Source organism: Mus musculus, chromosome 17, assembly GCF_000001635.26.
Source record: "Mus musculus strain C57BL/6J chromosome 17, GRCm38.p6 C57BL/6J".
Taxonomy (NCBI): Eukaryota; Metazoa; Chordata; class Mammalia; order Rodentia; family Muridae; genus Mus; species Mus musculus.
In genome coordinates, this window is record NC_000083.6 from 36,036,859 (window position 1) to 36,059,138 (window position 22,280).

Consider the following 22,280-nt stretch of genomic DNA (forward strand, 5'->3'; position numbering starts at 1 on the left):
ATGAAGTCTGATGCCCTCTTCTGGAGTGTCTGAAGACAGCTACAGTGTACATACATATGATAAATAAATAAATCTTTAAAAAAAAAAGAAAAAAATATTAGAATTTGGGGCTGGAGAGGTGGCTCCGTGGTTAAGAGAGAGCACTGACTGCTTTTGCGGAGAACCTGTGTTTGAATCCCACATACAGCAGGCAGCTTACAACCGTGGTCGCTGATGAGGTGAATATTGAAAATTTGGTTTTGGAAAAAGAAAAGACACACAGAGCAAAGAACAATATTTCAGATCTGGATTTATTTGATTTCTTAAAAGTATGTTTACTTTTAAATTAATTAATTATATCTTTTGAGACAGTTACTTTGTATCACCCTGGCAGTCCTGGAACTCTGTAGACCAGGCTGGCCTCAAACTCAGAAATCCCCCTGCCTCTGCCTCCCAAGTGCTGGGATTAATGGCCAGCAGCAGCCATTTTTTCTTAACATTTATCTTTCTCTTTTCTTGGCACCTCTCTAAATCTTCCTGCCGAAAGTCTACATTAACATGCTTTTATTTTTTTCTTTTTCCTGGCCCTTCCCAGGTGTTCGGCTATGACAAGATGAAGCTGGATGTCTCCTTCCCAGACGCTGGCTGCCAGCAACTCCTGGAGCATGAATGCAAGCTATGTACTTTCCAGGAGAGGCGAATGGTCACACAAGTAGCTGCTGACCCTCTGGTGAATAGTCAAAGGGATACATGGTCCGAACCAGCGATGGGAACAGCAAACAAGGCTTTCCCTTGGAAGGTCCCAGCAAGGTGTCTGGACCCACGGCCAAGTGCACCTGCTGTTGTGACCAAGGAAAGCTGGAGAGAGGCAGGCTGAGTCTGTCTGCAGGCACGTTACGGATGCCAGTCTGAGTCCTCAACTCGGTTATCATGAGCCAAGGAGAAAAGGAGATTCCTGGACTGACAGATACTCCTGGGCCCCAAAGAACTGCAGAATCGGAAAGCTTTTCAGTCTTTCCAAAGAAGCTGATGGTGCCAGTCAACACGTTGTGAGAAAGCAAGCAAAGAAGGGAAGAAGCCCAGGACCACAGCCCCCAAGATCCAAGACCCAGCATCTCCTTACTCCACCTGTCCTGCAACAAAACACCAATGTATTGTTCAGTAGAGACTAGGTGCTATGGAGATGGAGAGAGGCTGTAGAGCTAAGCGTTGCTATGGAGACCGAGGAGAGGCTACAGAGCTAAGCCTTGGGCCAAGAGAATGAAGGAAGCCACAGAAAAAATGCCAAGATCAGACTGCCAAGAGATGTAGGCTGCTTTTACCTCCAAGTCAAAGTCAAGTAAAAATGAGTAACAACAAATGAGCCGACCTTCAAAAAATACTTTGTTGGGTCAGCCAGGTGCTCAGTGGGTAAAGGCACTGTGTCCAAGTTTGCTGACCTGAGAACCATCCCTGGGACCTACCTGGTGGAGGAAGAGAACTGACTCCAGCAAGTTGTCCTCTGTCTCCCACACGTGCGCTATAGCTCTCACATGCACATACCCAATAAATAAATAGATTTAAGACACCTTAAAATTAAAAAGATATATTTTTTAATTAAACCCTATCTCTATTAGTCCACAGTTCTTTTCTGCATCAAAGCCATTGATCCCAATTTGACCTGATTAAATGTCCCTGAAGCACTGAGGGTAGGACCCAGAGTGCTGTGGGTGAGAGGAGGGAGCTTTGTGTCCCTGGGACCCTTGACAAGGTGACAAAATGCCTGACTAGAAGCCGAGTAGGCAAGAGACAGGTGTTCAGATCCTTGAGCCAGAAAGGTGAGATGTGTTTCTGTCCAGGGTGGCAAGAACTGGCCTGCTGTCCTCACAGCCCAGCCACTCAAAGGGGCATCTCCCAGATGATCCTAAATCCAGTCAAGGTGACAGTAAAGACTCGCCAACTGATGGGATATAAAAGGAAAGATTGCATTCTTCAGTAACTGTTGCAGGTGATCCCACAGAGGCGGTGGGTGAGGGGGAACAGCTGGGAGTGTTCTCTGGAGGGTGAGGAGGCTAAGTGAAGCCTTCTGGGAGACAACACCGACAGAGTTGGGGGTGGGGTGGGGAAGACAGGCTGATACCTCTTTCGGGGTGACATGGTAAACAAACCTGAAGTTCCTGGGGAGTGGCCTAGACAAGTTTTACAGGACTTAATCTTCCAAAAGCAAACCCCCATCTCCTATAGGAGTAAGAACAGGTTCAGGGCAGTTACTGTAACCCGTGATGTTCCAAATAGCTCGCTTCTCACTCAGATCTCTCTACCTGCCCATCACGAGTCCTCTGTGCCACCCCATGTTTTACCTCATCATCCACAACAGTCTTGCTAGAGTCTTGGGGACTGTCTCTGCCTAGGAAAGACCAAAACAGGATCCAGTCAGACTTCAGAAGACTAGAGGCTAAAGGAGGAACTGCGGTGGGCTCCCATGGGCTCCAAGGGTCTCAGAGATCACTCCTCACCACACTCACCTGCTTCTTGGGTGTCACGCCTTCCTCTCCCACCTGAGGAAAGAAAAACCACATATGGGTGGCATGGGAGTAGGGAGTCATAAGGGCCTAGACCAGTGGTTCTCTTCCTTCCTAATGCTGTGGCCTCTAATAGAGTATTCTCATGTTGTCATGACCCCCACCTATAACATTATTTTGTTACTACTTCATAACTATAATTTTGCTTCTGTTACAAATTGTAATGTAAGTATCTCATATGTCGGATGCCAGAGGACAACCCCCAAAGGACTCTCGGCCCACAGTTTGAGAACCACTGGTCTAGCAAAACCCCTTAGTTCTGGGCCCAAGGGAAATTAAGTTTTCTTTTTCTTTCTTTCTTTCTTTCTTTCTTTCTTTCTTTCTTTCTTTCTTTCTTTCTTTCTCTCTCTCTCTCTCTTTTTGTTTAAATATTATTTACTTATTTATGAGTACACTGTAGCTGTCTTCAGCTACAGCAGAAGAGGGCATCAGATCCCATTACAGATGGTTGTGAGCCACCATGTGGTTCCTGGGAATTGAACTCAGGACCTCTGGCAGAGCAGTCAGTGCTCTTAACTGTTGAGCCATCTCTCCAGCCCCCCCCCCCCCAAGGGAAATTTCTAGGACTGAGGTGATGTAGGACCTCCTTGGAGTTTTGTCCCCAGTGAGACCTTTGCCTGTGACAGCTGGTCATGAGGTCCCAGGCACCAGAACCATTCTCAAGAAGAAACTGCTGTTTAGTCCCCTTCACTTAAGGTTAAACAAAAAGGCTCCAGGCTAAGAGGACTGTGGATGCTACATCCTGTTACCTAAGTAGGGTATGCCTCTACCTAAGGCTTCAAACCCTCAATGGGACAAGGAAACCCAGAACACATTTCTCCCCTACCTGCATTCTTCTTCATGCATATGCAAACCACACAGAGACAAATGATGAACAAAATGAAAACCATGGCAACAATCCAAATCCAAGGCTTTTGGTACCATGCAGGCTCTGGGAAGCAAAGGGAAGTGAAGGGAGGGAAGGGCAGGAGAGGGGAAGAGAAGGTGAAGACCATTCATCTCTCAGCCCTGACCAGCTCAGGGTCTACAGAAGGCTCCAGCTTTCCCTGAACCCAGCTCTGCACCCACACCCTCCTTACCCCATCTCAGGATGAGGGGCTCAGGCAGCCCCTCATGGTACACATGGCATGTGTAACTCTGCTCTTTCCCAAGAGGCACCACCACAGCTGCCCACTTCTGGAAGGTTCCATCCCCTGCAGGCCTGGTCTCCACAAGCTCCATGTCCTGGGTCAGCTCCTCCCCATTCAACTGCCAGGTCAGGGTGATGTCAGCAGGGTAGAAGCCCAGGGCCCAACACCTCAGGGTGACATCACCTTCAGGTCTGGGGTGACGGGTCACATGTGCCTTTGGAGGGTCTGAGGGAGAGAGTTGAAAGGATGAGGCATCGTGCTTTCTTCTGGGGACTCAGCAGTGTTCATGTGACCATCCTGGGGTGGGATTATGGTGTCCATCATCTAGACACCAGCTAGAGCACCTGCTCCTGGGAGGATCTGCTCTTAGGGATGCCTTAGGATGTGAGCAGGACAACATGGACAGGAGGCTCCAGGTCTCTGCAGACTCATGGGAAGGGCTTCTGGTCCTCAGCTGGGTGAGGGCCAAGAGACTGAGAAAAGCTGGAGTCTGACTCCAGAGACACTGAAGTCTGGGGCACAGAACAAGTTCTGAGAAATAGCTCCCAATTGGCCTAGGATCATTGCTCAAGTCAAGAATTTGTTGATCAGTTACTAAAAGATTGGTCTCCAAAATGAATTTCTTGCTAGTAAGAGAGGGGTTGTCCTGTGAAGAAGTCATTGTTTTGTCACAGATCTGGAACACAAGAGCCTCTTGCCTCTCTGGACTTGGGGAGGAGTGAGAAAAGTCCTTCCCATTCACCTGCCTCCCTCTCCTCTTTTGCGAATGCTAAGGATCTAAACCAGAAGTTGTGCTTGCTGGGGAGTGCTCAACTGTGAGCTGTACTCCAAGTCCTCTCTTCCCACCCAGCACCTCCAGCTCTCCAAACTCCCAGCAAGTAGCCTAAAGGAAACAGACATGGTTTGGCTCCCCTGGGCACCTGAACGCAGCAGCCTCTCCTTCCCTTTTTCCAGGTATTTCTGCAGCAGATCTGAGCAGTGGCTCTTCAGGTCCTGAGAGATGTGAGGTACAGTGCTGTTTCCCACTGTACAGGAACTTGGGTTTTCGTTCAGGGTGGGGAGATCCTCGCTATCATAGGCGAGCTGGTTGTACCAGAGACACAGGTGCCGATCTGGCTCCACATCGCAGCCTTGCAGCCACTGTAGTGTGTGAGAGTCTAGGAAGGACATAGTTGGTGGTCAGTCCTGTCGCAGCAACACGAGTAGAACACAGACCAACTCCAAGTAAATCCCTGCAGACTCTTGGTTTTTGAGGAACTGGGCATGTGTTGGGTGAAACTCTGGTCTAGTGAATATGGACAACCCTGGTACATCCTTGGGATGGGTTCGGATCACTCACCGTCCATGCTCTTGTTGTAAAAATGAACCAGGGTCATCAGATTCCTTTCAGACAGCTGTCCTTGAATTGTGACTATACGAGTCTGCTGCTCCCAGTTATCTGCTTCCTCCTGCTCCAGCCAGGGTGCCATCCTCGGAGTCTCCTCCTTGCTGCTGAAGCGCAGGACCTGCATGTCGTCCACATAGCCGACGATTATGAACCAGGGCTCCCCAAGGCCAGGCCGGGACACAGCGGTGTAGAAATACCTAAGCGAGTGTGAACCTGGGAGGAGGAGCGCGATGAGACCCCGACCTCCTCCTCCTCGATCCCCATCTCGATCTCGAGCGGGAGTGCGGGCCGGGAAGGGAGCAGGGCGCCAAGCTCGGGACAGCTGAAAAAGGGGGGCTGGAGGATCTTGCTGGGTGGTGCAGAGACTGGGTGGTGCTATCCCTAGCCTTCCCAGTAGAGACAGTTTCCCTCCCCGGTCTCACTCACCCAAAGGGATCCGAGTCCAGGATGGTCTGGCATCCAGCTGCAGGAGAAGGGCGCAGACCACAGCGGCCCTGAGGACCCAGGACATCTGGGACTGGGCAGATCTTGGACAGCTTTATAAACTAGAGCGACAGCGATTGTATTATCTCAGAACCCAACTTCAAATTACAGTCGCGAGTGATTGGAAAACACCAGAAAATCTGAATTTTAAAAGTAACCAAATGACACTACCTCTGGTCGCAGAATCGATTGTCCCAAACTGATCCTCTGTTTTATGTTGGAAATTCTTCCAGTGGCAAAAGCCGCCACTGGGTCTGACAATTCTGCAGGCCTACATCCTGCACCTTCTTGCTCTCAACCCTGCCTGGGGAGAGGAGGGTCGCAGAGAGAGCAGGGCGGTAAAAGGCGTTCCTTTCTCCCACGTCATGACTTCCTTTCTTGCCTTTTCATCTTAGCCCAGCGATTGGCTTCTTGTCGTCGTTATTAGCCAATCAAATAATTAGGAGAAATTGCCCTACAGAAAGTGAGAACTAGTGCCAAGTCATCAATATCTAGGCAGAAAAACTCAAGAGAAGTTGGGGATTCGAAAGTGAAACTAAGCCAATTAGGGACTCTCCCAGCTACTTTCCTCTTGAGGTCCTGAGAGTCCTTGCCTGCCAGGGATTTGCACAGACTCCCAAAGTGCCCAGAAAGCGCTGAAAGAGCTGTTCCTTCACTCCGTCTTCCCGAGACCTGTTCAGAGGCTGTCTGTGGAATCCAGGGGAGACTGCACACTGATCTCAGGCCCTCTCATGGGACACAGGACTCCTCCAGAAGGAAACATCCCAGGGCCCATGTTGGCAATAGCCAGCTTTTTGGTAGAATTCACTGGAGACCTAGGTGAGATCCCTTCTCCTGTCTGTCTGTCTGTCTGTCTGTCTGTCTGTCTGTCTGTCTCCCTTCAGGACTTTCCTTTTTAGGCCAGGCTTGCCTCAAACTCAGGAGATCCACCTGTTTCTCACCCCCGAGTGCTGGCATTAAAGACATGCACTGCCAAGGACCAGTGAGTTATATTTTCTCAATGAACCTGCCAAGTTGACTAGCTCGCATTATGGAGTTTTGCACAAGGTTGGGACTCATCTCTGAAGCAGAGTTCTCAAAGCTCACAGGGAACATGTGGCAGGATTCCATTTCTCAGTTTCTGGGCAAGGTCCCCTGTCCTTGCTGGATGGAGCAGAGCAGGAATGTTGGTTACTCTCCATGGACTTTGGGTTCTTTGGGTGGCTTTATGAAGGCCATTGGAGGAAATCTCCTGTGTAGAGTCATCACACTGTGGGTCTGGGCACAGAACGCAGTCCTTTTAATATTTGCCCTGATCAGGACAGTCCCTCAGAGTAAAGTCAGCTGGTTCGGAGCCCTAATGACTTTTGCAGAGTCCCTTCACTGAACTAGCATTTGATGGACTGACCTTGTGAAGGTTAATAGTCAGGGTGGTTATTGGGGGAGGGCTGGGGAGAAGGAGCCCAGCACTGCCTCATTCTTCTTTGTGTGGGAAATGGTTGTCAGGGGTCATGAAAATCTAATTGAGCTAGAGTGAGGGTGGTAGTGAATGAAAATGGTACAGCCATTTCACAGTTCTAGTCGTGGTGAAGGAAAAGGAAGAGCTCAGACTGAACACAGCCAGCAGAATAGACCTGGCCATGAGAGGGAGATGGGGGAAGGCAGTCGGAGGAGAGAGAGAGAGAGAGAGAGAGAGAGGGAGAGAGAGAGAGAGAGAGAGAGAGAGAGAGAGAGAGAGAGAGAGAGAGAGAGAGAGAGAGAGAGAGAGAGAACCAGGACAGGGAGAAGAAACAAAGTGGCCAAGAGCATCTAGCCAAGGGAGCTGTTGGCTGGCAGCTGGGCTGAAAGTTGAGAAGATGAGGGATGGAAAGGGGTGAAGCTTAGGGTCTGGAGAGGTTCAAAGGGTAGGGGGTGGGGGTTAGAGATACTGAGAAGAGCCAGGACTCTGGCAGAGGTTCTCAACCTTCCTGAAGCTGAGACCCTTTAACAAAGTTCCTCACATTGTGGTGAGCCCAACCATAATGTTATTTTTTGTTGCTACATTATAGCTGTAATGTTGCTGATGTTGTGAATCATGTAAATATCCATGATTTCCAACTAAGTTTGGTGACCATTGTGGAAGGGTTGCTGGACCCACAGGTTCAGAATCACTGCTGTAATAGATAATGGATGCTGAGAGAAAACAATGTCTAGAGTCCCCTTTGTTAGGATAATAGGAATCCCAGTTAGGGGTTAACACCCTATTTAGCTGTGAGAATTTTAATTCTTAAAATAAGGTGACAAGAATACTCCCTTATGATATCTTAGGGCAGGTTGAAAGGCTAGTTAGGATAATTCCCCATCTTTGAAAGCTCTGGATTTCAGAGTCCTAGAACTCCACGGGATGATTGTGGGAGATTTGCATTTCTCAGTTATTGCTACTATGTAGCAAAAAGCCAAGTACAGTATCTGGAGACTCCAACCACTGATACTTCTCACAGTGTGGGACATCAAGAGTTTGGTGAGCCTGGCTCAGGAGCTCTCCCAGGTCATAGTTGTGTTTTTCTTCTTGCTGTGTTTTCTCAAGGCTTTACTAGAGCTGGGGTCACATGAGATATGGCTTCCTCTTATGGCAGCTGGAAAGGACTCAGGTTCCTGCTGGTTGTCCCCAGGAGTCCTCTGTGCCCTAGGTCTCTCTTGAGATTTTTCTTGACAGAGCAGCTGACTTCTCTGGAGCCAGTCTTTAGAGAGAGAGAGAGAGAGAGAGAGAGAGAGAGAGAGAGAGGAAGAAGAGGAGGAGGAGGAGGGAGGAGAAGATGAAGAAGAAGAGGAGGAGGAGGAAGGAGGAGGAAGGAGGAGAAGAAGATGAAGAAGAGGAGGAGGAGGAAGGAGGAGGAAGGAGAAAGAACAGGATAGTGACAGAGAGAGAATGAAATCTGTACGGTATGCTCAGTATGCAATCCCAGACCACAGCTCACCCACCAGCCTCCCTCCTTCAGGAGTAGAGTGAGCAGGTCCTGAACACCCCCTCTCCACAGGAGGAATTAATTTTACCTCTGCGAGGAAATAAATAGCTGTCTCTGTTAAAACCTACACCAAAATCCAGTGTTACCCAACATCCTGTAAGTCAGAAGAACGTTTGCTCTATCTTCTCTATTTTATCTTTAATCAAATTCTTCTCTATTTTATCTTTAATCAAATAATACGAAAACTTGGGAAAACAAAGGAAGACACCGGTCAGAATTTCTTGAAAGATCTTTAAAATAAAGTTCTTTTTAAAATTTAACCCGTTTATTTTTTATTGTTTTGGCAAGCATCACACAAAATTTGCAAAACTGCCCTGCTCGGGATAGTTACACACTCTTGTGTTACTTCATAGGAGCTGTAAATGTGTATGATTGATACAATTCTTGCTGAGTCACATTCCAGAGATTTGACATTCACATTTCCAAGCTCAGACTAAAGAAAGCTCAGGAATTCCCATTAGACCAGCAGCACACTTACTTCTATCCTCACGTGTTATTTTTAAACTGACATTTGACATTTAAAGTATTATTTTTGCCTTTATACAAATCTGTCTTCATTTGTGAAATATAGCATATAATGACAGGCAATTCTATTTTTTAAATCAAAGTTTATTTAATGACAATGTATATTTTATAATGAATTTGTAGTAAAATATTGATGTTTAAACAAAGCATTTTTTATATAAAGCCATGTTATAGTGTGCAAAATTCGTTTAGAATATTGATGGTTCACCAAAGCTCATGTGATTGCCTGAGAACATGACTGTAGGTTTACTGAGGGCAGAGCAAAATTCACAGCAAGGTTGATGATACCCTTGTCATTATGTGTGTTAAGAACTGATGGTAGAGCCGGGCGGTGGTGGCGCACGCCTTTAATCCCAGCACTTGGGAGGCAGAGGCAGGTGGATTTCTGAGTTTGAGGCCACAAGGCCAGCCTGGTCTACAGAGTGAGTTCCAGGACAGCCAAGGCTATACAGAGAAACCCTGTCTCGAAAAACCAAAAAAAAAAAAAAAAAAAAAAAAAACTGATGGTAGAGCCGGGCAGTGGTGGCACATGCCTTTGATCCCAGAACGTGGGAGGCAGAGGCAGGCAGATTTATGAGTTCGAGGCCACAAGGCCAGCCTGGTCTACAGAGTGAGTTCCAGGACAGCCAAGGCTTCAACAGAGAAACGATGTCTGGAAAAACCAAAAAAAAAAAAAAGAACTGATGATAGCCGGGCAGTGGCGGTGCACGCCTTTAATCCCAGCACTTGGGAGGCAGAGGCAGGAGGATTTGTGAGTTTAAGGCCAGCCTGGTCTACAGACTAAGTTCCAGGACAGCCAGGGCTATACAGAGAAACCCTGTCTGGAAAAAAACAAAAAACAACAAACAAAACAGAAAAAAAAAGAACTGATATTGCAGGGGCTGGAGAGATGGCTCAGTGGTTAAAATCACTGGTTGCTCTTCTAGAGGACTGGGGTTCAATTCCCAGCACCTACAGGACAGCTCACAACTGCCTGTAACTCCAGTTCCAGGGGATCCTACTCCCTCCCCAGACTCCAGGCAGGAAGGTTGTGCACAGACACACATTGGGCCGAGAAAACCATACATATTAAATAAGTAGATAATTTTACATTAAATAAATAAATACATACATAAACAAATCAATAACTGATGCTGAGAACCAACTGTGTGGGAATCCTCATAACCAAGAGCCCTTGGTTTCACAAAGTGTGATCACCAACAACCTAACTGGCAGAGACCTCATTGCAGTCTCTGCAGGCCATAGTGGTTCCTGCCTTCAACAAGGCACTTGGAAGGCAGAGACAGGTGGATTGACAAGGTCTACAGAGTGAGTTCCAGACAGTCAGAGCTACATAGTGAGAGCCTGCCTCAAAACCAAACCAAACCAAACCACCAATAATGTGAGAACCACCAGTAGATTTGATGTTCATTTTCAGAGGCAGAAGATAAATCTGTATTTTCCAGTGAAAATTTGACAAAAGTCAAGCCCTGGCGTGTTTTCCCTCAAGTTCTAAGGTTAAAAAACTGCTTAAGTGTGTGGAAGTATTGTTATTTACATCACACAGTCCCTCCACCACTTAGCTCCTGACAGCAGCTGAGCCTTCTATATCCAGGAAGACCTTCCACTGGAGAGCCCTGCTGTGAAGTGTCAAAGCTGGAATGCCTTTAGCAAGTGTTGGTGTGAGAATCCAACACAGTCACTGTGTAGCTGCTCCCAGACAGTTGCTTGCCCTTAGGACCAGAAGCTTGAACTCAGAGACTTGTGACTCTGCCATGCATGTTTTCTGAGTGAGGGTGAATAACATGTTACAAAGTGGAGCAGGGTAGAACACAGTCTCCACAGGACTGCATTCCAGTTCCTTCGTCCTTTCTGTGATCCTACAGACAGGAGTTAGACTCTGGAAGATTGGGGGGAGAGAGGGTAGAATCTCAAGGCAAAGGCCCTGGAAGGAGGACATGTTCTCCTTGGGAGAAGTTCATGTCCTCAAGGCAGTCTCCTGAGTGTAGGGGCCTAGTTGGGCCTTGGGGGACAAGGATGGAAAAACACTTACTGCCATTAATCAGGCACCCCAAAGGAGAATGAGACAGGCACTACTCACAGGAACCAGAAAGGGCCTACTACTCCATACAAACTAAAATGGTGCAGAAATAAACACAGAAGAAGGTAGAAGAGCCAGAGCCAGGACTGAGCCAATGCTGTGATCAGTCCCAGCTGCCCTGGCTACTTAGAATCCTGGGGACAGGACAAGGTCAAGGACATCCCCCTGTCTCTTGGATCATAGAGTCTGTCAGCCTCTGGTTCCACCAAGTAACAAGGACAAAAGATCTGAGGAGGACAGAGCTGAGAGTGACCAGACCACACCAAAGTGGTCATGAGCTGGGCTCTAGATAGGCATGACCACAACCTCTTCCTGTCCCACCTGACGCTCAATGCAGGAAACATAGTTTCTGGAAGGTTCTCCATGCTGCCATTATTTCTGCCTCAGCACTCTGAATATTGTCAGTCCCTTAATTTACCCACTAATCAACCCTCAGCTCAAAGATTTGAGCATTCAGATTCCTATGTTCAGTGTGGAAGTGAGGAGCTGCAGCTCAGGGCAGCTTGGAGCTGTCAGGATGCAGATGTCCCTTAGTGCGTGCTGGGCCAGGAAGGATGGCTGTGGAAAGGAGAACAGGCAAGTTAGGGACAGGGTCCTTGTGTGCTAAGGTAGCCTGGGCTTTCCAGGTTTTTTTCCATTGTGCATAGAGGAAAAGCAAACAGTTTTAGACATTTCTAGTTTCTAAGTCAGAACTATCTCAGGGAATAAAAATAAGAGTCAGGACATTCAATATGAAGCCATCTCTAAGGCCCACCTCTCATTCAAAGGTCTAGATTTGAGTGGACCTGGGACCCAGTCCTCTCCTGTTTGCCTCAGGTCCAATCCCAGAACACATGTGTTACCTTTCAAGGTCTCCAGAATCAAGTCAGAGCCCTGGGCACTGTTGCTGCCTGCAGTAGAAGAAGTAAGACATTCAGGAGACTGACAGGTGGGGCTGGAGGAGCTAGTATGGGCTGCCTGAGCTCCAGCTTCACCCCAAGATTCTCAGAGACAATCTTGCCTCCCACACCTACCTCCAGCTGGAGCATAGACTGTTATTAGACGCGTTCTCACGACCGGCCAGGAAGAACACCACAGACCAGAATCTTCTGCGGCAAAGCTTTATTTCTTACATCTTCAGGAGCCAGGGTGCAGGAAGCAAGAGAGCAAGAAGCAAGAGAGCAAGAAGCAAGAGAGAGAGAAAACGAAACCCCGTCCCTCTTAAGGAGCATTCTCCTTCGCCTCGGACGTGTCACTCCCTGATTGGCTGCAGCCCATCGGCCGAGTTGACGTCACGGGGAAGGCAGAGCACAAGTAGTCATAAGATACCCTTGGCACATGCGCAGATTATTTGTTTACCACTTAGAACACAGCTGTCAGCGCCATCTTGTAACGGCGAATGTGGGCGCGGCTCCCAACATCTCCCCCTATCCTTTTAATAAGAGCAAATAGGCCACCCATATTAATGAGAGTGGAGATAGAGGTCAAATCCCCAGTGTGTAGGTAAAGGAGCCATGTACAGGATTAGCTCTTAGGCTTACAGGCTTTTACCCAGAGCAACCCTGACCTGCTCCCGTGTCGTTTTGCCTGGGGGAAGGGAACTAGGACACTGAACCTTCATGAAAGATGACATGTCTCCCTAGAATAGGCTCATATATGCCGCAGAGCCTTTCCATTGCAGTGCTTAGCCTTGCAACTCTCTCGGGCTGCTGAAGCACACTCACTCTATCCCGTGCAATGAGTCTAGCCTCATGGGATATAAGAGCTGAGTGGCCAGCGACCTATTGCCTAAGCATAGATATATCAGGGGAAGCTCCATGTTCTAGTCCTGCAAGCGCCTGGGCAATAACCACCTTGTCTCTCCTAGTTTGGGCCTTAAGCTTACAGACCAATCAAAGAAGCAACACTAATCCACAGCAAAGTGTATCTCCAAATAATATTAATCCCACCCATTTTTTAAAGAAAGAAAATGCTGAGGAGATCCAATTGGGTAATCCTTTGGTCAGGGACAGGTCCAAGCGCGTGGAGTTGACCTGAAGTCTCAATTCCCGAAGGGATCTGTTCAAATTCAGCCATCCAATTCTGTAACATATACTGAAAAAGACTTTTTGACAAATTAGCTGCCCTAGTAAATTTAACATACTGAATGGAAATAACACACAATCCCGGAAACTTTTGTTCACATCCCTGCTGAGTTATTTGTCATAATACATCTAGTTGTATCTGGACAAGATCTATGAGTTGATTAACCAGCATGAGACCTCTCTGTATCTTGACATTAGCTGAGGCCTGTTCATCTATGACTGTAGTCACTGAGGCTGACAAAGTGTTAATGGTGTCAGTCATCTGGACCTGTCCAGACAGAGCCAAGGCTGTCTGAATCAAGGCTAAACCCAGTTCCTAGTTAGTGGTAAAAAGCAGGAGAATACTTGAGCATTATACATCACCGTCATTGGGAGTGGAAATATCGACATTATCCCCCAACGCTGCTCTCTCTTTATTATTGACGCCCTGGACATCACCAAGACGAGGGACATTAGTATTCCCTTGGTCAGTCTGGATTTTTCGGGTGAGTCTTTCTGGTACCCAAAATGGGTTGTCTTCATTCTGTGGGAAAACACAGATAGCTCCCCTGGATCTTATCAAAATAGGATCCGGGCCATACCATTTATTATCAAGGACATTTTTCCATTTAACCATCTCATTGGGCCTATCTGGCTCTGAACAATGACGTTCAGCCGCAGTATGGCCATGAACATCAATATTTAAAAAATTGAGTGTAAAGAGTGCCAAAGACACCGACACTCTTGGTGCTCGGGGTAAAATCTCTTCAATTCCCCTCTTCTGTTTTATAAGATAGGCTTTGAGGGTGCGATGCGCACGCTCAACAATACCCTGTCCTTGAGGGTTGTATGGAAGTCCAGTCAGGTGGGTTACGTCCATCTGACGGCAGAACTGTTGGAATTTTTGAGACGTATAAGCTGGTCCATTATCAGTCTTAAGGAGTCTGGGTTTCCCCCAAGCACTCCATGCCTCAAGACAATGTTGAATCACATGTGAGGCTTTTTCTCCGGTTAACGGAGAAGCAAACATGATGCCAGAACATGTGTCAATGGACACATGGAGATATTGAAGTTTTCCAAAGGAAGAAACATGTGTAACATCCATTTGCCAGACCTGTAGAGGTCGAATACCGCGTGGGTTAATTCCCACATGAGGAACTGGCAAGAACTCACAGCAGCTTTGACATTGAGTAACAATGTCACGGGCTTCTTTTCTTGTCAAGGAGAAACGACTGCGTAATGTTTCAGCCGTCACATGAAAATTGTTATGAAAATTTCTTGCAGCCTCTACCGGGGATGATAGGGCAGCAGCCACCACTTTAGTGGCCTTATCTGCCAAATCATTTCCCAGAGCCATGGGGCCAGGTAGGCCTGAATGGGCTCTAACATGAGTAATATAAACAGGAGATCTTCTAGATAACAAAACTAATTGTATCTGCTGAAAAATATTGGCAACTCTACTGGAAGGCTTAATCACTCCAGCCACTTCTAAAAGATTTACTGCATTAACCACATAACAGGAATCTGACACAATATTAAGGGGTTCTAAAAAGGTTTTTAAAACTTCTAAGACCACTAAACATTCTACCACTTGAGGTGAATTTTCATTATATTGTTTGGATACCACTTTACCATTAGCCACATAGGCACCTATGCCAGTTTTTGATCCATCAGTATATACCACAATCCCATTTTTAAGTGGGTTTCTTACTGTTATTTGTGGAAACACAACAGATTGATTTTGGGCAAACTGTAAGATTGGATGTTTTGGATAATGGTTATCTATTTTTCCTGAAAAGGAGGTAACTAAAACTGCCCAATCATTAGATGTGGCTGCCAAGGTTTGAACCTGTGCAGCGGTATAAGGTACAATTAAAAGATATGGACTTTGCCCAAAGTGGGTGATTGCTGCTTTTAGACCTTTAAGGGCAAGCTGTGCAATTGCATCAGGATACCAATCTATTATTTTAGCTGGGGATATGTTTGGATGGATCCACAACAATGGCCCATTCTGCCACAAAACTGCAGTTGGCAATTGTGCTGTCTTAAAGACACACAAACTGAAAGGCTGCGAATCCTCAATACGTTGTAATTGTGCATTCTGTAAGGCATTTTCCACTTTTTGTAAGGCCTGGTTAGCAGCTAGAGTAAGAGTCCTAGGGGAGGAGATATGAGGATCTCCTTCTAAAATACTAAACAAAGGCCTTAACTCAGCAGAAGGAATCTTTAAAAAAGGTCTGAGCCAATTAATATCTCCCAACAGCTTTTGAAAATCATTTAAGGTATGGAGGTGATCTCTTCTTATCTCTACCTTTTGGGGCACAATCTTATCTGGGGACACCACAGAGCCCAAGAATTGTCCTGTATCAGAAATTTGGACCTTTTCTGTGGCTATCTGTAAACCCCACTGACTTAAAGTTTTAAGTAGAAAAGGATATGCCTTTTGTAGCATGGTAAGGTCTTTATGGCACAGGAGGATGTCATCCATGTAAAGGAGCAAAATTAAAGAGGGGAATTGTTCCCTCACTGGCAAAAGAGCTTCTTGCACATAAAGTTGGCACATTGTAGGACTATTGGACATTCCCTGTGGTAAGACCTTCCATTGATACCTCTTATCAGGTTCCATGTGATTAATAGAGGGGATGGTAAAGGCAAATCTGGGCCTATCCCTTGGACACAAAGGTATAGAAAAGAAACAATCTTTAATATCTATAATAATTAAATTCCAGCCACGTGGTAAGGCGGAAAGTACAGGGAGACCCCTCTGTACTGGGCCAAATAAGTTCATTTGCTCATTAATGGCTCTGAGGTCATGGAGCAGTCTCCACTTTCCTGACTTTTTCTTAATTACAAAAATTGGAGTATTCCAAGGTGAGGTAGATGGCTCAATATGGCCTAGTTTTAATTGTTCCTCTACCAGTTGAATCACAGCTTCCAGTTTTTCAGAGGATAGGTGCCATTGAGGAACCCACACTGGGTCCCCTGTTTTCCATGGTATGGGTCGTGCTGCCCCAATGGCCGCTAAGGAAAACCCAGACCCTGTCTGTCTTGGTTTCCATTAGGTAAGATGGGCTCTATCCTTCCCTGTTCTTGATGTCCTAACCCTTTTCCTTCTTTATAACCCATCTTTGCCATGATATTTTTTGCTTTAGTTGAATACCCTCCCGATGGGGCGTTTTCATTGGACAAAATAAGGCCCAAATGCTGCATAATATCCCTTCCCCAGAGGTTAACCGGGAGTGGGAGCACATAAGGTATGAATTTCCCTTGCTGTCCTTCAGAGGATTCCCACGTCAAGGCAATGGAGCTTATAGTGGGACATGATTGATATCCTAGGCCCTGTAATGAATGAGATGACTCTGTGGTGGGCCATGCTTTGGGCCACCAATGTGTAGAGATTATACTTTTATCTGCTCCGGTATCAAGGATGCCTTCAAACTCTTTTCCATTAATCTTAAGGCGGAGCTTAGGTCTATCATTTAAAGATACAACCAAATAGGCAGAATCATTTCCTGAGGAGCCCATTTTCTTTATCTCAGGTCCTGCAGATTTCTCCCTGGTATTATCAGGGAGGAGCAGCAGCTGAGCTATCCTATCTCCTTTACTAATAGAAAAAACGCCTTTAGGGCTTGAGCACAGGACCTGTATTTCAGGGGAATGTTGACAATCCATAACTCCAGGGTGGACTACTAAGCCCTGCAAGGTGAGTGAACCCCGGCCGAGAATAAGGCCCATGGTTCCCGGGGGCAAGGATGGTATAGGCTCCACTGGCACCGGCTGAATACTCATTTGAGGCATTAGTAGGAAGTCGGAGGCGGCACGCAGGTCCACCCTTGTGGGTCTTCCTGGGTCGCCTCTCTGACTGCTTCCTGGGTCCTGACAAACCGGTTCCCATATCTTTGAGGGCCCTGGGACCGAGGGCCCGATGACCCGTTTTTTGGCACATCAGTTGATTGACTATCAGGTGGGGGAAGGACTCTGCCCTTTATATCCCTCACAGAGCGACACTGGTCAGCTCTATGATAACCCTTGCCACACTTAGAGCAAAGAGTGAGAGTCCCTCCCTGTTTATCTGGAGCTCTGCAATCTTTCTTAAAATGCCCAGGCTTTCCGCAATTAAAACATGTCCTCTGATCATTTCTGCTCATGGAGCGGTTCTGAGATTGGAGGATGGCGGCCGCTAAGCCTGCATTGGTGAGAGGTCCCCCAAGCTCTCGACAGACCCTGAGCCAGTCTTGTAAGCCTTTGTTCTTTCTTGGGGCTATGGCCGCTCGGCACTCCTTTGTGGCTTGCTCATAGATTAGCTGTTCTATCAGAGGCGCAGCTTGTTCTGACTCTCCAAAAATACGCTCTGCTGCCTCTGTCATTCTGGCCACAAAATCTGAGAAGGATTCCTGAGGTCCCTGGATTATCTTTGTTAACTGACCAGTGGTTTCACCTGCTCGGGAGAGCGCCTTCCAGGCCCTAATAGCCGTGGAAGAAATCTGGGCATAAGCTCCCCAATGGTAGTTTGTCTGATCAGCAGAATAAGCTCCCTGACCCGTTAACAAGTCAAAAGTCCAATCTCTCTGCTCTGGAGTCAAAGCAGCTGCGTTTGCTCGGGCCTGCGCTTGTGCAGCTTCGTGCCAAAGCGCTCTCCATTCCATATATTTGCCCATACTAGGGAGAGCGGCTTTTACAACCGTTTGCCAGTCAGCAGGAGTTAGTGCCATGCCGGCGAGCCTGTCTAACTGCACCAAGGTAAAATTAGCATTGGTTCCGTATTTACGGACCGACTCGGCAATTTCTTTAATTTGTAAGTATTCTACCGGAGCGTGGACACGCCTACCCTCGGCTCCTTCAAAGACCGGAAATGCCTGTTGTATTTTCCTTTGTTCCTCTCTGGGAATGAATGAGTCTGCGCACTGCCTCTCTGCGCACTGCCTCTCTGCGCATTGCTGACGCACTACGCAGGGCGGGGACTCCGCATAGGGCGGACCTTGAAGCCGACTGCCCTGAGGCCAATCAGCAAACTGGCCTTCGCCAGCCGCTTTTGGCTTTTTTCTTGACCAATTAGCTGGCTGGTAATGGGCTGCTTCTTCCTCCCAGTCTGTTTCCTCAGAGGAGGATTCTTCACCTGCTTCAGAGCTACTAAGAGCTGGCTCCCCGAGCCCATCCAGCGATGAGCACAGGCTCCTTTTCCTAGAGACCTCCGCTAATTGATCTTTCTTCTTTTCCCTTTTTCCTCTTTTTCTTCTAATCTCTCTCCAGGTATTCCTACCTAACCTTAACTTTTCCTCGGGTTCAAGACCCTTGGAAAGGCCTGTATACTTATTTTGTGTACCATATTTCCTCTTTGTTCCTACTCTCTCTCCCCACTTTACTTCTGATAGCTTGTCCTGAATTTCCTCTAGAATTTTCCCTGCCTTAACCACTTGATAACATGTGAAAAGGAACAAAAGGGCTTCTAACACTAGAAAAAATTCAAAGCCAAACATTTTCCACTTTACTTCTGATAGACTGTCTTGAATTTCCTTAGAAAGTTCAAGGCCAGGCTTACCTCGTAAAGCTATACTCACTGGTACTCTCGTTCCCCCAGCTGAAAAGTTCTGAATTCATGCAGTTGAATCCTTCTTAACAGTCTGCTTTACGGGAACCTTTATTACCGCGACCCGCAGTTCTGGTTCTGGAATGAGGGATCTTCCTTGCGCCAGTCCCGAGTTTTTTCTCGTCCCGGGTTTCGGCACCAATTGTTATTAGACGCGTTCTCACGACCGGCCAGGAAGAACACCACAGACCAGAATCTTCTGCGGCAAAGCTTTATTTCTTACATCTTCAGGAGCCAGGGTGCAGGAAGCAAGAGAGCAAGAAGCAAGAGAGCAAGAAGCAAGAGAGAGAGAAAACGAAACCCCGTCCCTCTTAAGGAGCATTCTCCTTCGCCTCGGACGTGTCACTCCCTGATTGGCTGCAGCCCATCGGCCGAGTTGACGTCACGGGGAAGGCAGAGCACAAGTAGTCATAAGATACCCTTGGCACATGCGCAGATTATTTGTTTACCACTTAGAACACAGCTGTCAGCGCCATCTTGTAACGGCGAATGTGGGCGCGGCTCCCAACAATAGACCCCTCCTTTTCCACCTGTGAAAAGAAAAGCTGTGAGAAAAGAAGGAAGAGTCTAACTCTAGGAAATTTACAGAATGGATACAGACGCAGGTTAAAGACAGTAGCAATGATTGGTGCGGCTGTGTTTCCCATTGATGAGCAGAGCACACTTCTAAAAGGGCCTGAGAGGAAACACAGACTCTGCCCTTTCCTACCTGTGTTTCTCCTCTTCATCATAAAAGCCACCACAGCTCCAATGATGATCACAGCTCCAAAGACAACCAGAGCAGCAATGATTACCATGTTAGAGTCGGTGGATGGAAGAGGCTCTGGGAAGGATATGAAGGTGAGGGTCAGGACCTCAGCTCTCAGCCCAGACCAGCTCAGGATCTTCAGAAAGCTCCAGCTTTCCCTGACCCCAGATATGCACTCATAACCTCCTTACCCCATCTCAGGGTGAGTGGCTCAGGCAGCCCCTCATGGTGCACATGGCATGTGTAATTCTGCTCCTTCCCAAGAGGCACCACCACAGCTGCCCACTTCTGGAAGGTTCCATCCCCTGCAGGCCTGGTCTCCACAAGCTCCATGTCCTGGGTCAGCTCCTCCCCATTCAACTGCCAGGTCAGGGTGATGTCAGCAGGGTAGAAGCCCAGGGCCCAGCACCTCAGGGTGACATCACCTTCAGGTCTGGGGTGACGGGTCACATGTGTATTTGGGGGGTCTGAAGAGAAGAGTTGGAATGTTCACACTTTTTTCATTCTTCCTGGAAACTGCAGGTGCTTGGGTGATCAATCCCATGGAGGTGTAGGAAAGCTGGGTGCTGAGAGGGTTCAAAACCCCTCAGCAGCCATCCAGATAATCTGTTCTTTGGGAATTCCTAGGATTTGTGTGAAAGGGCCTAGGTACTCCAGGACTCTCACCACCTATTGAGAAAGAGACTCCTGTTCCAGACTGGGTGGGTCTGAGACATTTGGTGTCACCAGAGTCAGATCCCAATGACCCCAGTGTGTGCAGAGAGCAGGGCCTCAGAGAAGCCGCTGCTCCAAAGGCCTGCAGACTGCAGGGGGCTACTGTTGGCTATTCCAGAGATCTTCTCTGTTTCCATCCTGAAACAGACTCTGAACTATCCTGAGAGAAGGGAAATATTGAGGAGAGCCCCTCTCCCCCTCTTGGATACTGGGTCAAGAAAACTAGAAGCCTTCTCTCTATCCTGAGGCAGACAAAGGCAGTATTCTAGCTGCATTCTTTTTCTCCCCCAATCAGAGAACAAGGGAGCTGAGAGAGGGTTGTTCCTCAAACTACATCACTTACCTGAGTGTTGCTGAGCTTCCTCCAACAATCTGTGGAGTGTCTCCACGCATGTGCCCTCTAGGTAGGCCTTGTATTCCTCTGCCACTCCAGCCTCCTCCCATTTGTGTTGAGTGATCTGAGCCACTGCATCTGCTGCGGTCCAGGAGCTCAGGTCCTCGTTCAGGGTGATGTAATCGTGGCCATCATAGGCATGTTGATAGTGCCCGTGTAGGAACTGACCATCTGGTCCCACGTAGCATCCGTGCATATCCTGGATTGTGTGGGGACCTGGCCCGGGCATGGACACAGTCCCGCCCATGTTCAGGCACAGTCCTCAAACCTAAAGCAAAACTCAGGCACCCACAGCGGGTCCCATATCCCTTCAGTGAGTTCGTGAGGGGACATGACCTCTGACACTCGGGGGGGTGGGGGTCACTTACCGTCCTGACTCTGGTTATACAGGTGGAGTAGGTTGTAAAGGCAAGTTCGGAAATTCTGGGTGTGCTCCTTGAATTTCCGCGTCTCCTGCTCCCAATATTCGGGCTCCATCTGTTCCACCCATGGCTTGCATGGCTCGGCCCTGGGATTCTCAGAGTCGCTGTCGAAGCGCATGAACTGTGTGTCGTCCACGTAACCCACGGCGGTGAACCGAGGCTCCCCGAAGCCTGGCCTGGATATGGCAGTGGCGAAATACCGCAGCGAGTGTGAGCCTAGGGGAGGAGCGACATGAGACCCCGACCTCCTCTTGGGACCCTGGGAGGGTGCGCAGACCTGGAGATGAGCAGGCCTGGGGCTCTGAGAAAAGGCGGAGACAGGACAACTCGCTTCCCAAGTGCCACCAAGAACCTCCCCACAAAGGCCCTTTCCCTCGCGACCCCCACTCACTCTTGCCCGCTTGGGTCGGGGCCAGGGCGGTCGCCAGAAGCAGGAGAAGTAGAGGGCAACTCGTAAGGGTCCCCATCCTGGGATAGAGAGAGCTCAGTACAGTGATATAAATCCTGGACTTGGTAACTTGCAATCACAGCTACTTTTCCTTTTCTAGGGACCTCCTCTCAATGGGCATGGGAGGTGCTGCTGCAAAAAACTATTCCCAGGCAGGAAAACTGCCAATGACAGCAAGAACAAGATGTGAAACCAACTCAAGCCCTGCCCTCAGCCCAGCTCTCAGCCCCGCCCTCCTCAGCCCTCTACTTATAAAGCCACTTCTGAGGACTTGGGACTTTGTCCTGACTCCCCCTTCTGCACTGAACCTTGTGTATAGATAGCATCTTCTATCTGAGCCCTGCCCAGAATGTCAGGTGGCAATCAGAGTGGAAACCTTCAGGGTAAGAGCAGTTGTTTTGCTCCCTCCTACCTCCACACCTGACCCCAATGTGATGGGTGTCAGGTGCTCTGGAATGCAGTGGAGAGATGTTTTCTTGAAAGCAGGAGGCTCTGACCTGCAAGCACCACACAGTTTCACACAGAGACCAGTGGTCTGTGTTCACCTGTAGTGGCTTAGGGTTAGCATTAGGTCACACTGCCAAGCCAGGCTGCTCAGGAATCTGTGTTCTAAATACATAAATAAACAGGTCCAAACTGCCTTGTGCTAGATCCACAGCAGATCCTAAAAGTCTCCTGTCAGGTTCCACCTGCACTGGGGAAATAAGTCTTGCACAGCAACATCAGACTGTCAGCTTCTTCATATTTCCTTCATGCTGCATCATCCTCGCTTGTTAGCATGACTTCTCTTCAACCT

The 22,280-nt window shown here is 48.0% G+C and overlaps 3 protein-coding genes, 1 long non-coding RNA gene and 1 pseudogene across 8 annotated transcripts in view; 2 read left to right on the forward strand and 3 right to left on the reverse strand.

The window, feature by feature from the left end:
- The window catches only part of A930015D03Rik (RIKEN cDNA A930015D03 gene), a 43,671-nt gene extending 42,355 nt beyond the window's left edge, over positions 1-1,316 (forward strand). Inside the window, exon 2 of the long non-coding RNA NR_015618.2 lies at positions 575-1,316. This is a non-coding gene — a long non-coding RNA (RIKEN cDNA A930015D03 gene). The remainder of the gene's footprint in view (positions 1-574) is intronic.
- On the reverse strand, positions 270-5,884 carry H2-T22 (histocompatibility 2, T region locus 22). Of its 5 annotated transcripts, NM_001359755.1 has the most exons (10): positions 5,712-5,884; positions 5,484-5,602; positions 5,010-5,270; positions 4,591-4,827; positions 3,620-3,895; positions 3,367-3,471; positions 2,484-2,516; positions 2,319-2,365; positions 2,127-2,196; positions 1,549-1,918 (listed from the first exon to the last, which is right to left on the reverse strand). In NM_001359755.1, exons 2-10 carry the CDS (start codon positions 5,566-5,568, stop codon positions 1,893-1,895), a joined length of 1,140 nt encoding a protein of 379 aa, NP_001346684.1. In that variant the 5' UTR covers positions 5,569-5,602; positions 5,712-5,884; the 3' UTR covers positions 1,549-1,892. The 5 variants fall into 5 exon arrangements, with proteins under 5 accessions (NP_001334311.1, NP_001346684.1, NP_001346683.1 ...); NM_001347382.1 differs by lacking the exon at positions 3,367-3,471 and having other exon boundaries at positions 270-1,918; NM_001359754.1 differs by having other exon boundaries at positions 5,010-5,254; positions 5,484-5,884.
- A 218-nt stretch (positions 5,885-6,102) lies between these two features.
- On the forward strand, positions 6,103-21,787 carry Gm6034 (predicted gene 6034). The gene is made up of 3 exons (NM_001034909.3): positions 6,103-6,359; positions 19,495-19,598; positions 20,516-21,787. The coding sequence occupies exons 1-3, from the start codon at positions 6,272-6,274 to the stop codon at positions 20,675-20,677; spliced, it is 354 nt and encodes a 117-aa protein (NP_001030081.2). The 5' UTR covers positions 6,103-6,271; the 3' UTR covers positions 20,678-21,787.
- On the reverse strand, positions 18,958-21,513 carry Gm11127 (predicted gene 11127). The gene is made up of 6 exons (NM_001199967.1): positions 21,428-21,513; positions 20,983-21,252; positions 20,564-20,830; positions 19,698-19,973; positions 19,468-19,581; positions 18,958-19,288 (listed from the first exon to the last, which is right to left on the reverse strand). Exons 1-6 carry the CDS (start codon positions 21,501-21,503, stop codon positions 19,167-19,169), a joined length of 1,125 nt encoding a protein of 374 aa, NP_001186896.1. The 5' UTR covers positions 21,504-21,513; the 3' UTR covers positions 18,958-19,166.
- On the reverse strand, positions 19,457-19,980 carry Gm20950 (predicted gene, 20950; annotated as a pseudogene).
- Positions 21,788-22,280: the final 493 nt, after the last annotated feature.

What these genes read in the sequence shown, in the direction of transcription:
- Gm11127 (NM_001199967.1), bottom strand. Translation starts at nt 21,503, where the DNA reads ATGGGGACCCTTACGAGTTGCCCTCTACTTCTCCTGCTTCTGGCGACC. An exon ending in GGAAGCTCAGCAACACTCAG is followed by an intron (nt 19,974 to 20,563) that starts GTAAGTGATGTA and finishes TCTTCTCTTCAG; the next exon opens with ACCCCCCAAATACACATGTG. An exon ending in GATGAAGAGGAGAAACACAG is followed by an intron (nt 19,289 to 19,467) that starts GTAGGAAAGGGC and finishes TTCTTTTCACAG; the next exon opens with GTGGAAAAGGAGGGGTCTAT.
- Gm6034 (NM_001034909.3), top strand. Translation starts at nt 6,272, where the DNA reads ATGGGACACAGGACTCCTCCAGAAGGAAACATCCCAGGGCCCATGTTG. An exon ending in AGAATTCACTGGAGACCTAG is followed by an intron (nt 6,360 to 19,494) that starts GTGAGATCCCTT and finishes TCATCATAAAAG; the next exon opens with CCACCACAGCTCCAATGATG. An exon ending in GCTCTGGGAAGGATATGAAG is followed by an intron (nt 19,599 to 20,515) that starts GTGAGGGTCAGG and finishes TCCCCCAATCAG; the next exon opens with AGAACAAGGGAGCTGAGAGA.
- H2-T22 (NM_001359755.1), bottom strand. Translation starts at nt 5,568, where the DNA reads ATGTCCTGGGTCCTCAGGGCCGCTGTGGTCTGCGCCCTTCTCCTGCAG. An exon ending in CTGGACTCGGATCCCTTTGG is followed by an intron (nt 5,271 to 5,483) that starts GTGAGTGAGACC and finishes TCCTCCTCCCAG; the next exon opens with GTTCACACTCGCTTAGGTAT. An exon ending in GCGTGACACCCAAGAAGCAG is followed by an intron (nt 2,366 to 2,483) that starts GTGAGTGTGGTG and finishes GGTCTTTCCTAG; the next exon opens with GCAGAGACAGTCCCCAAGAC.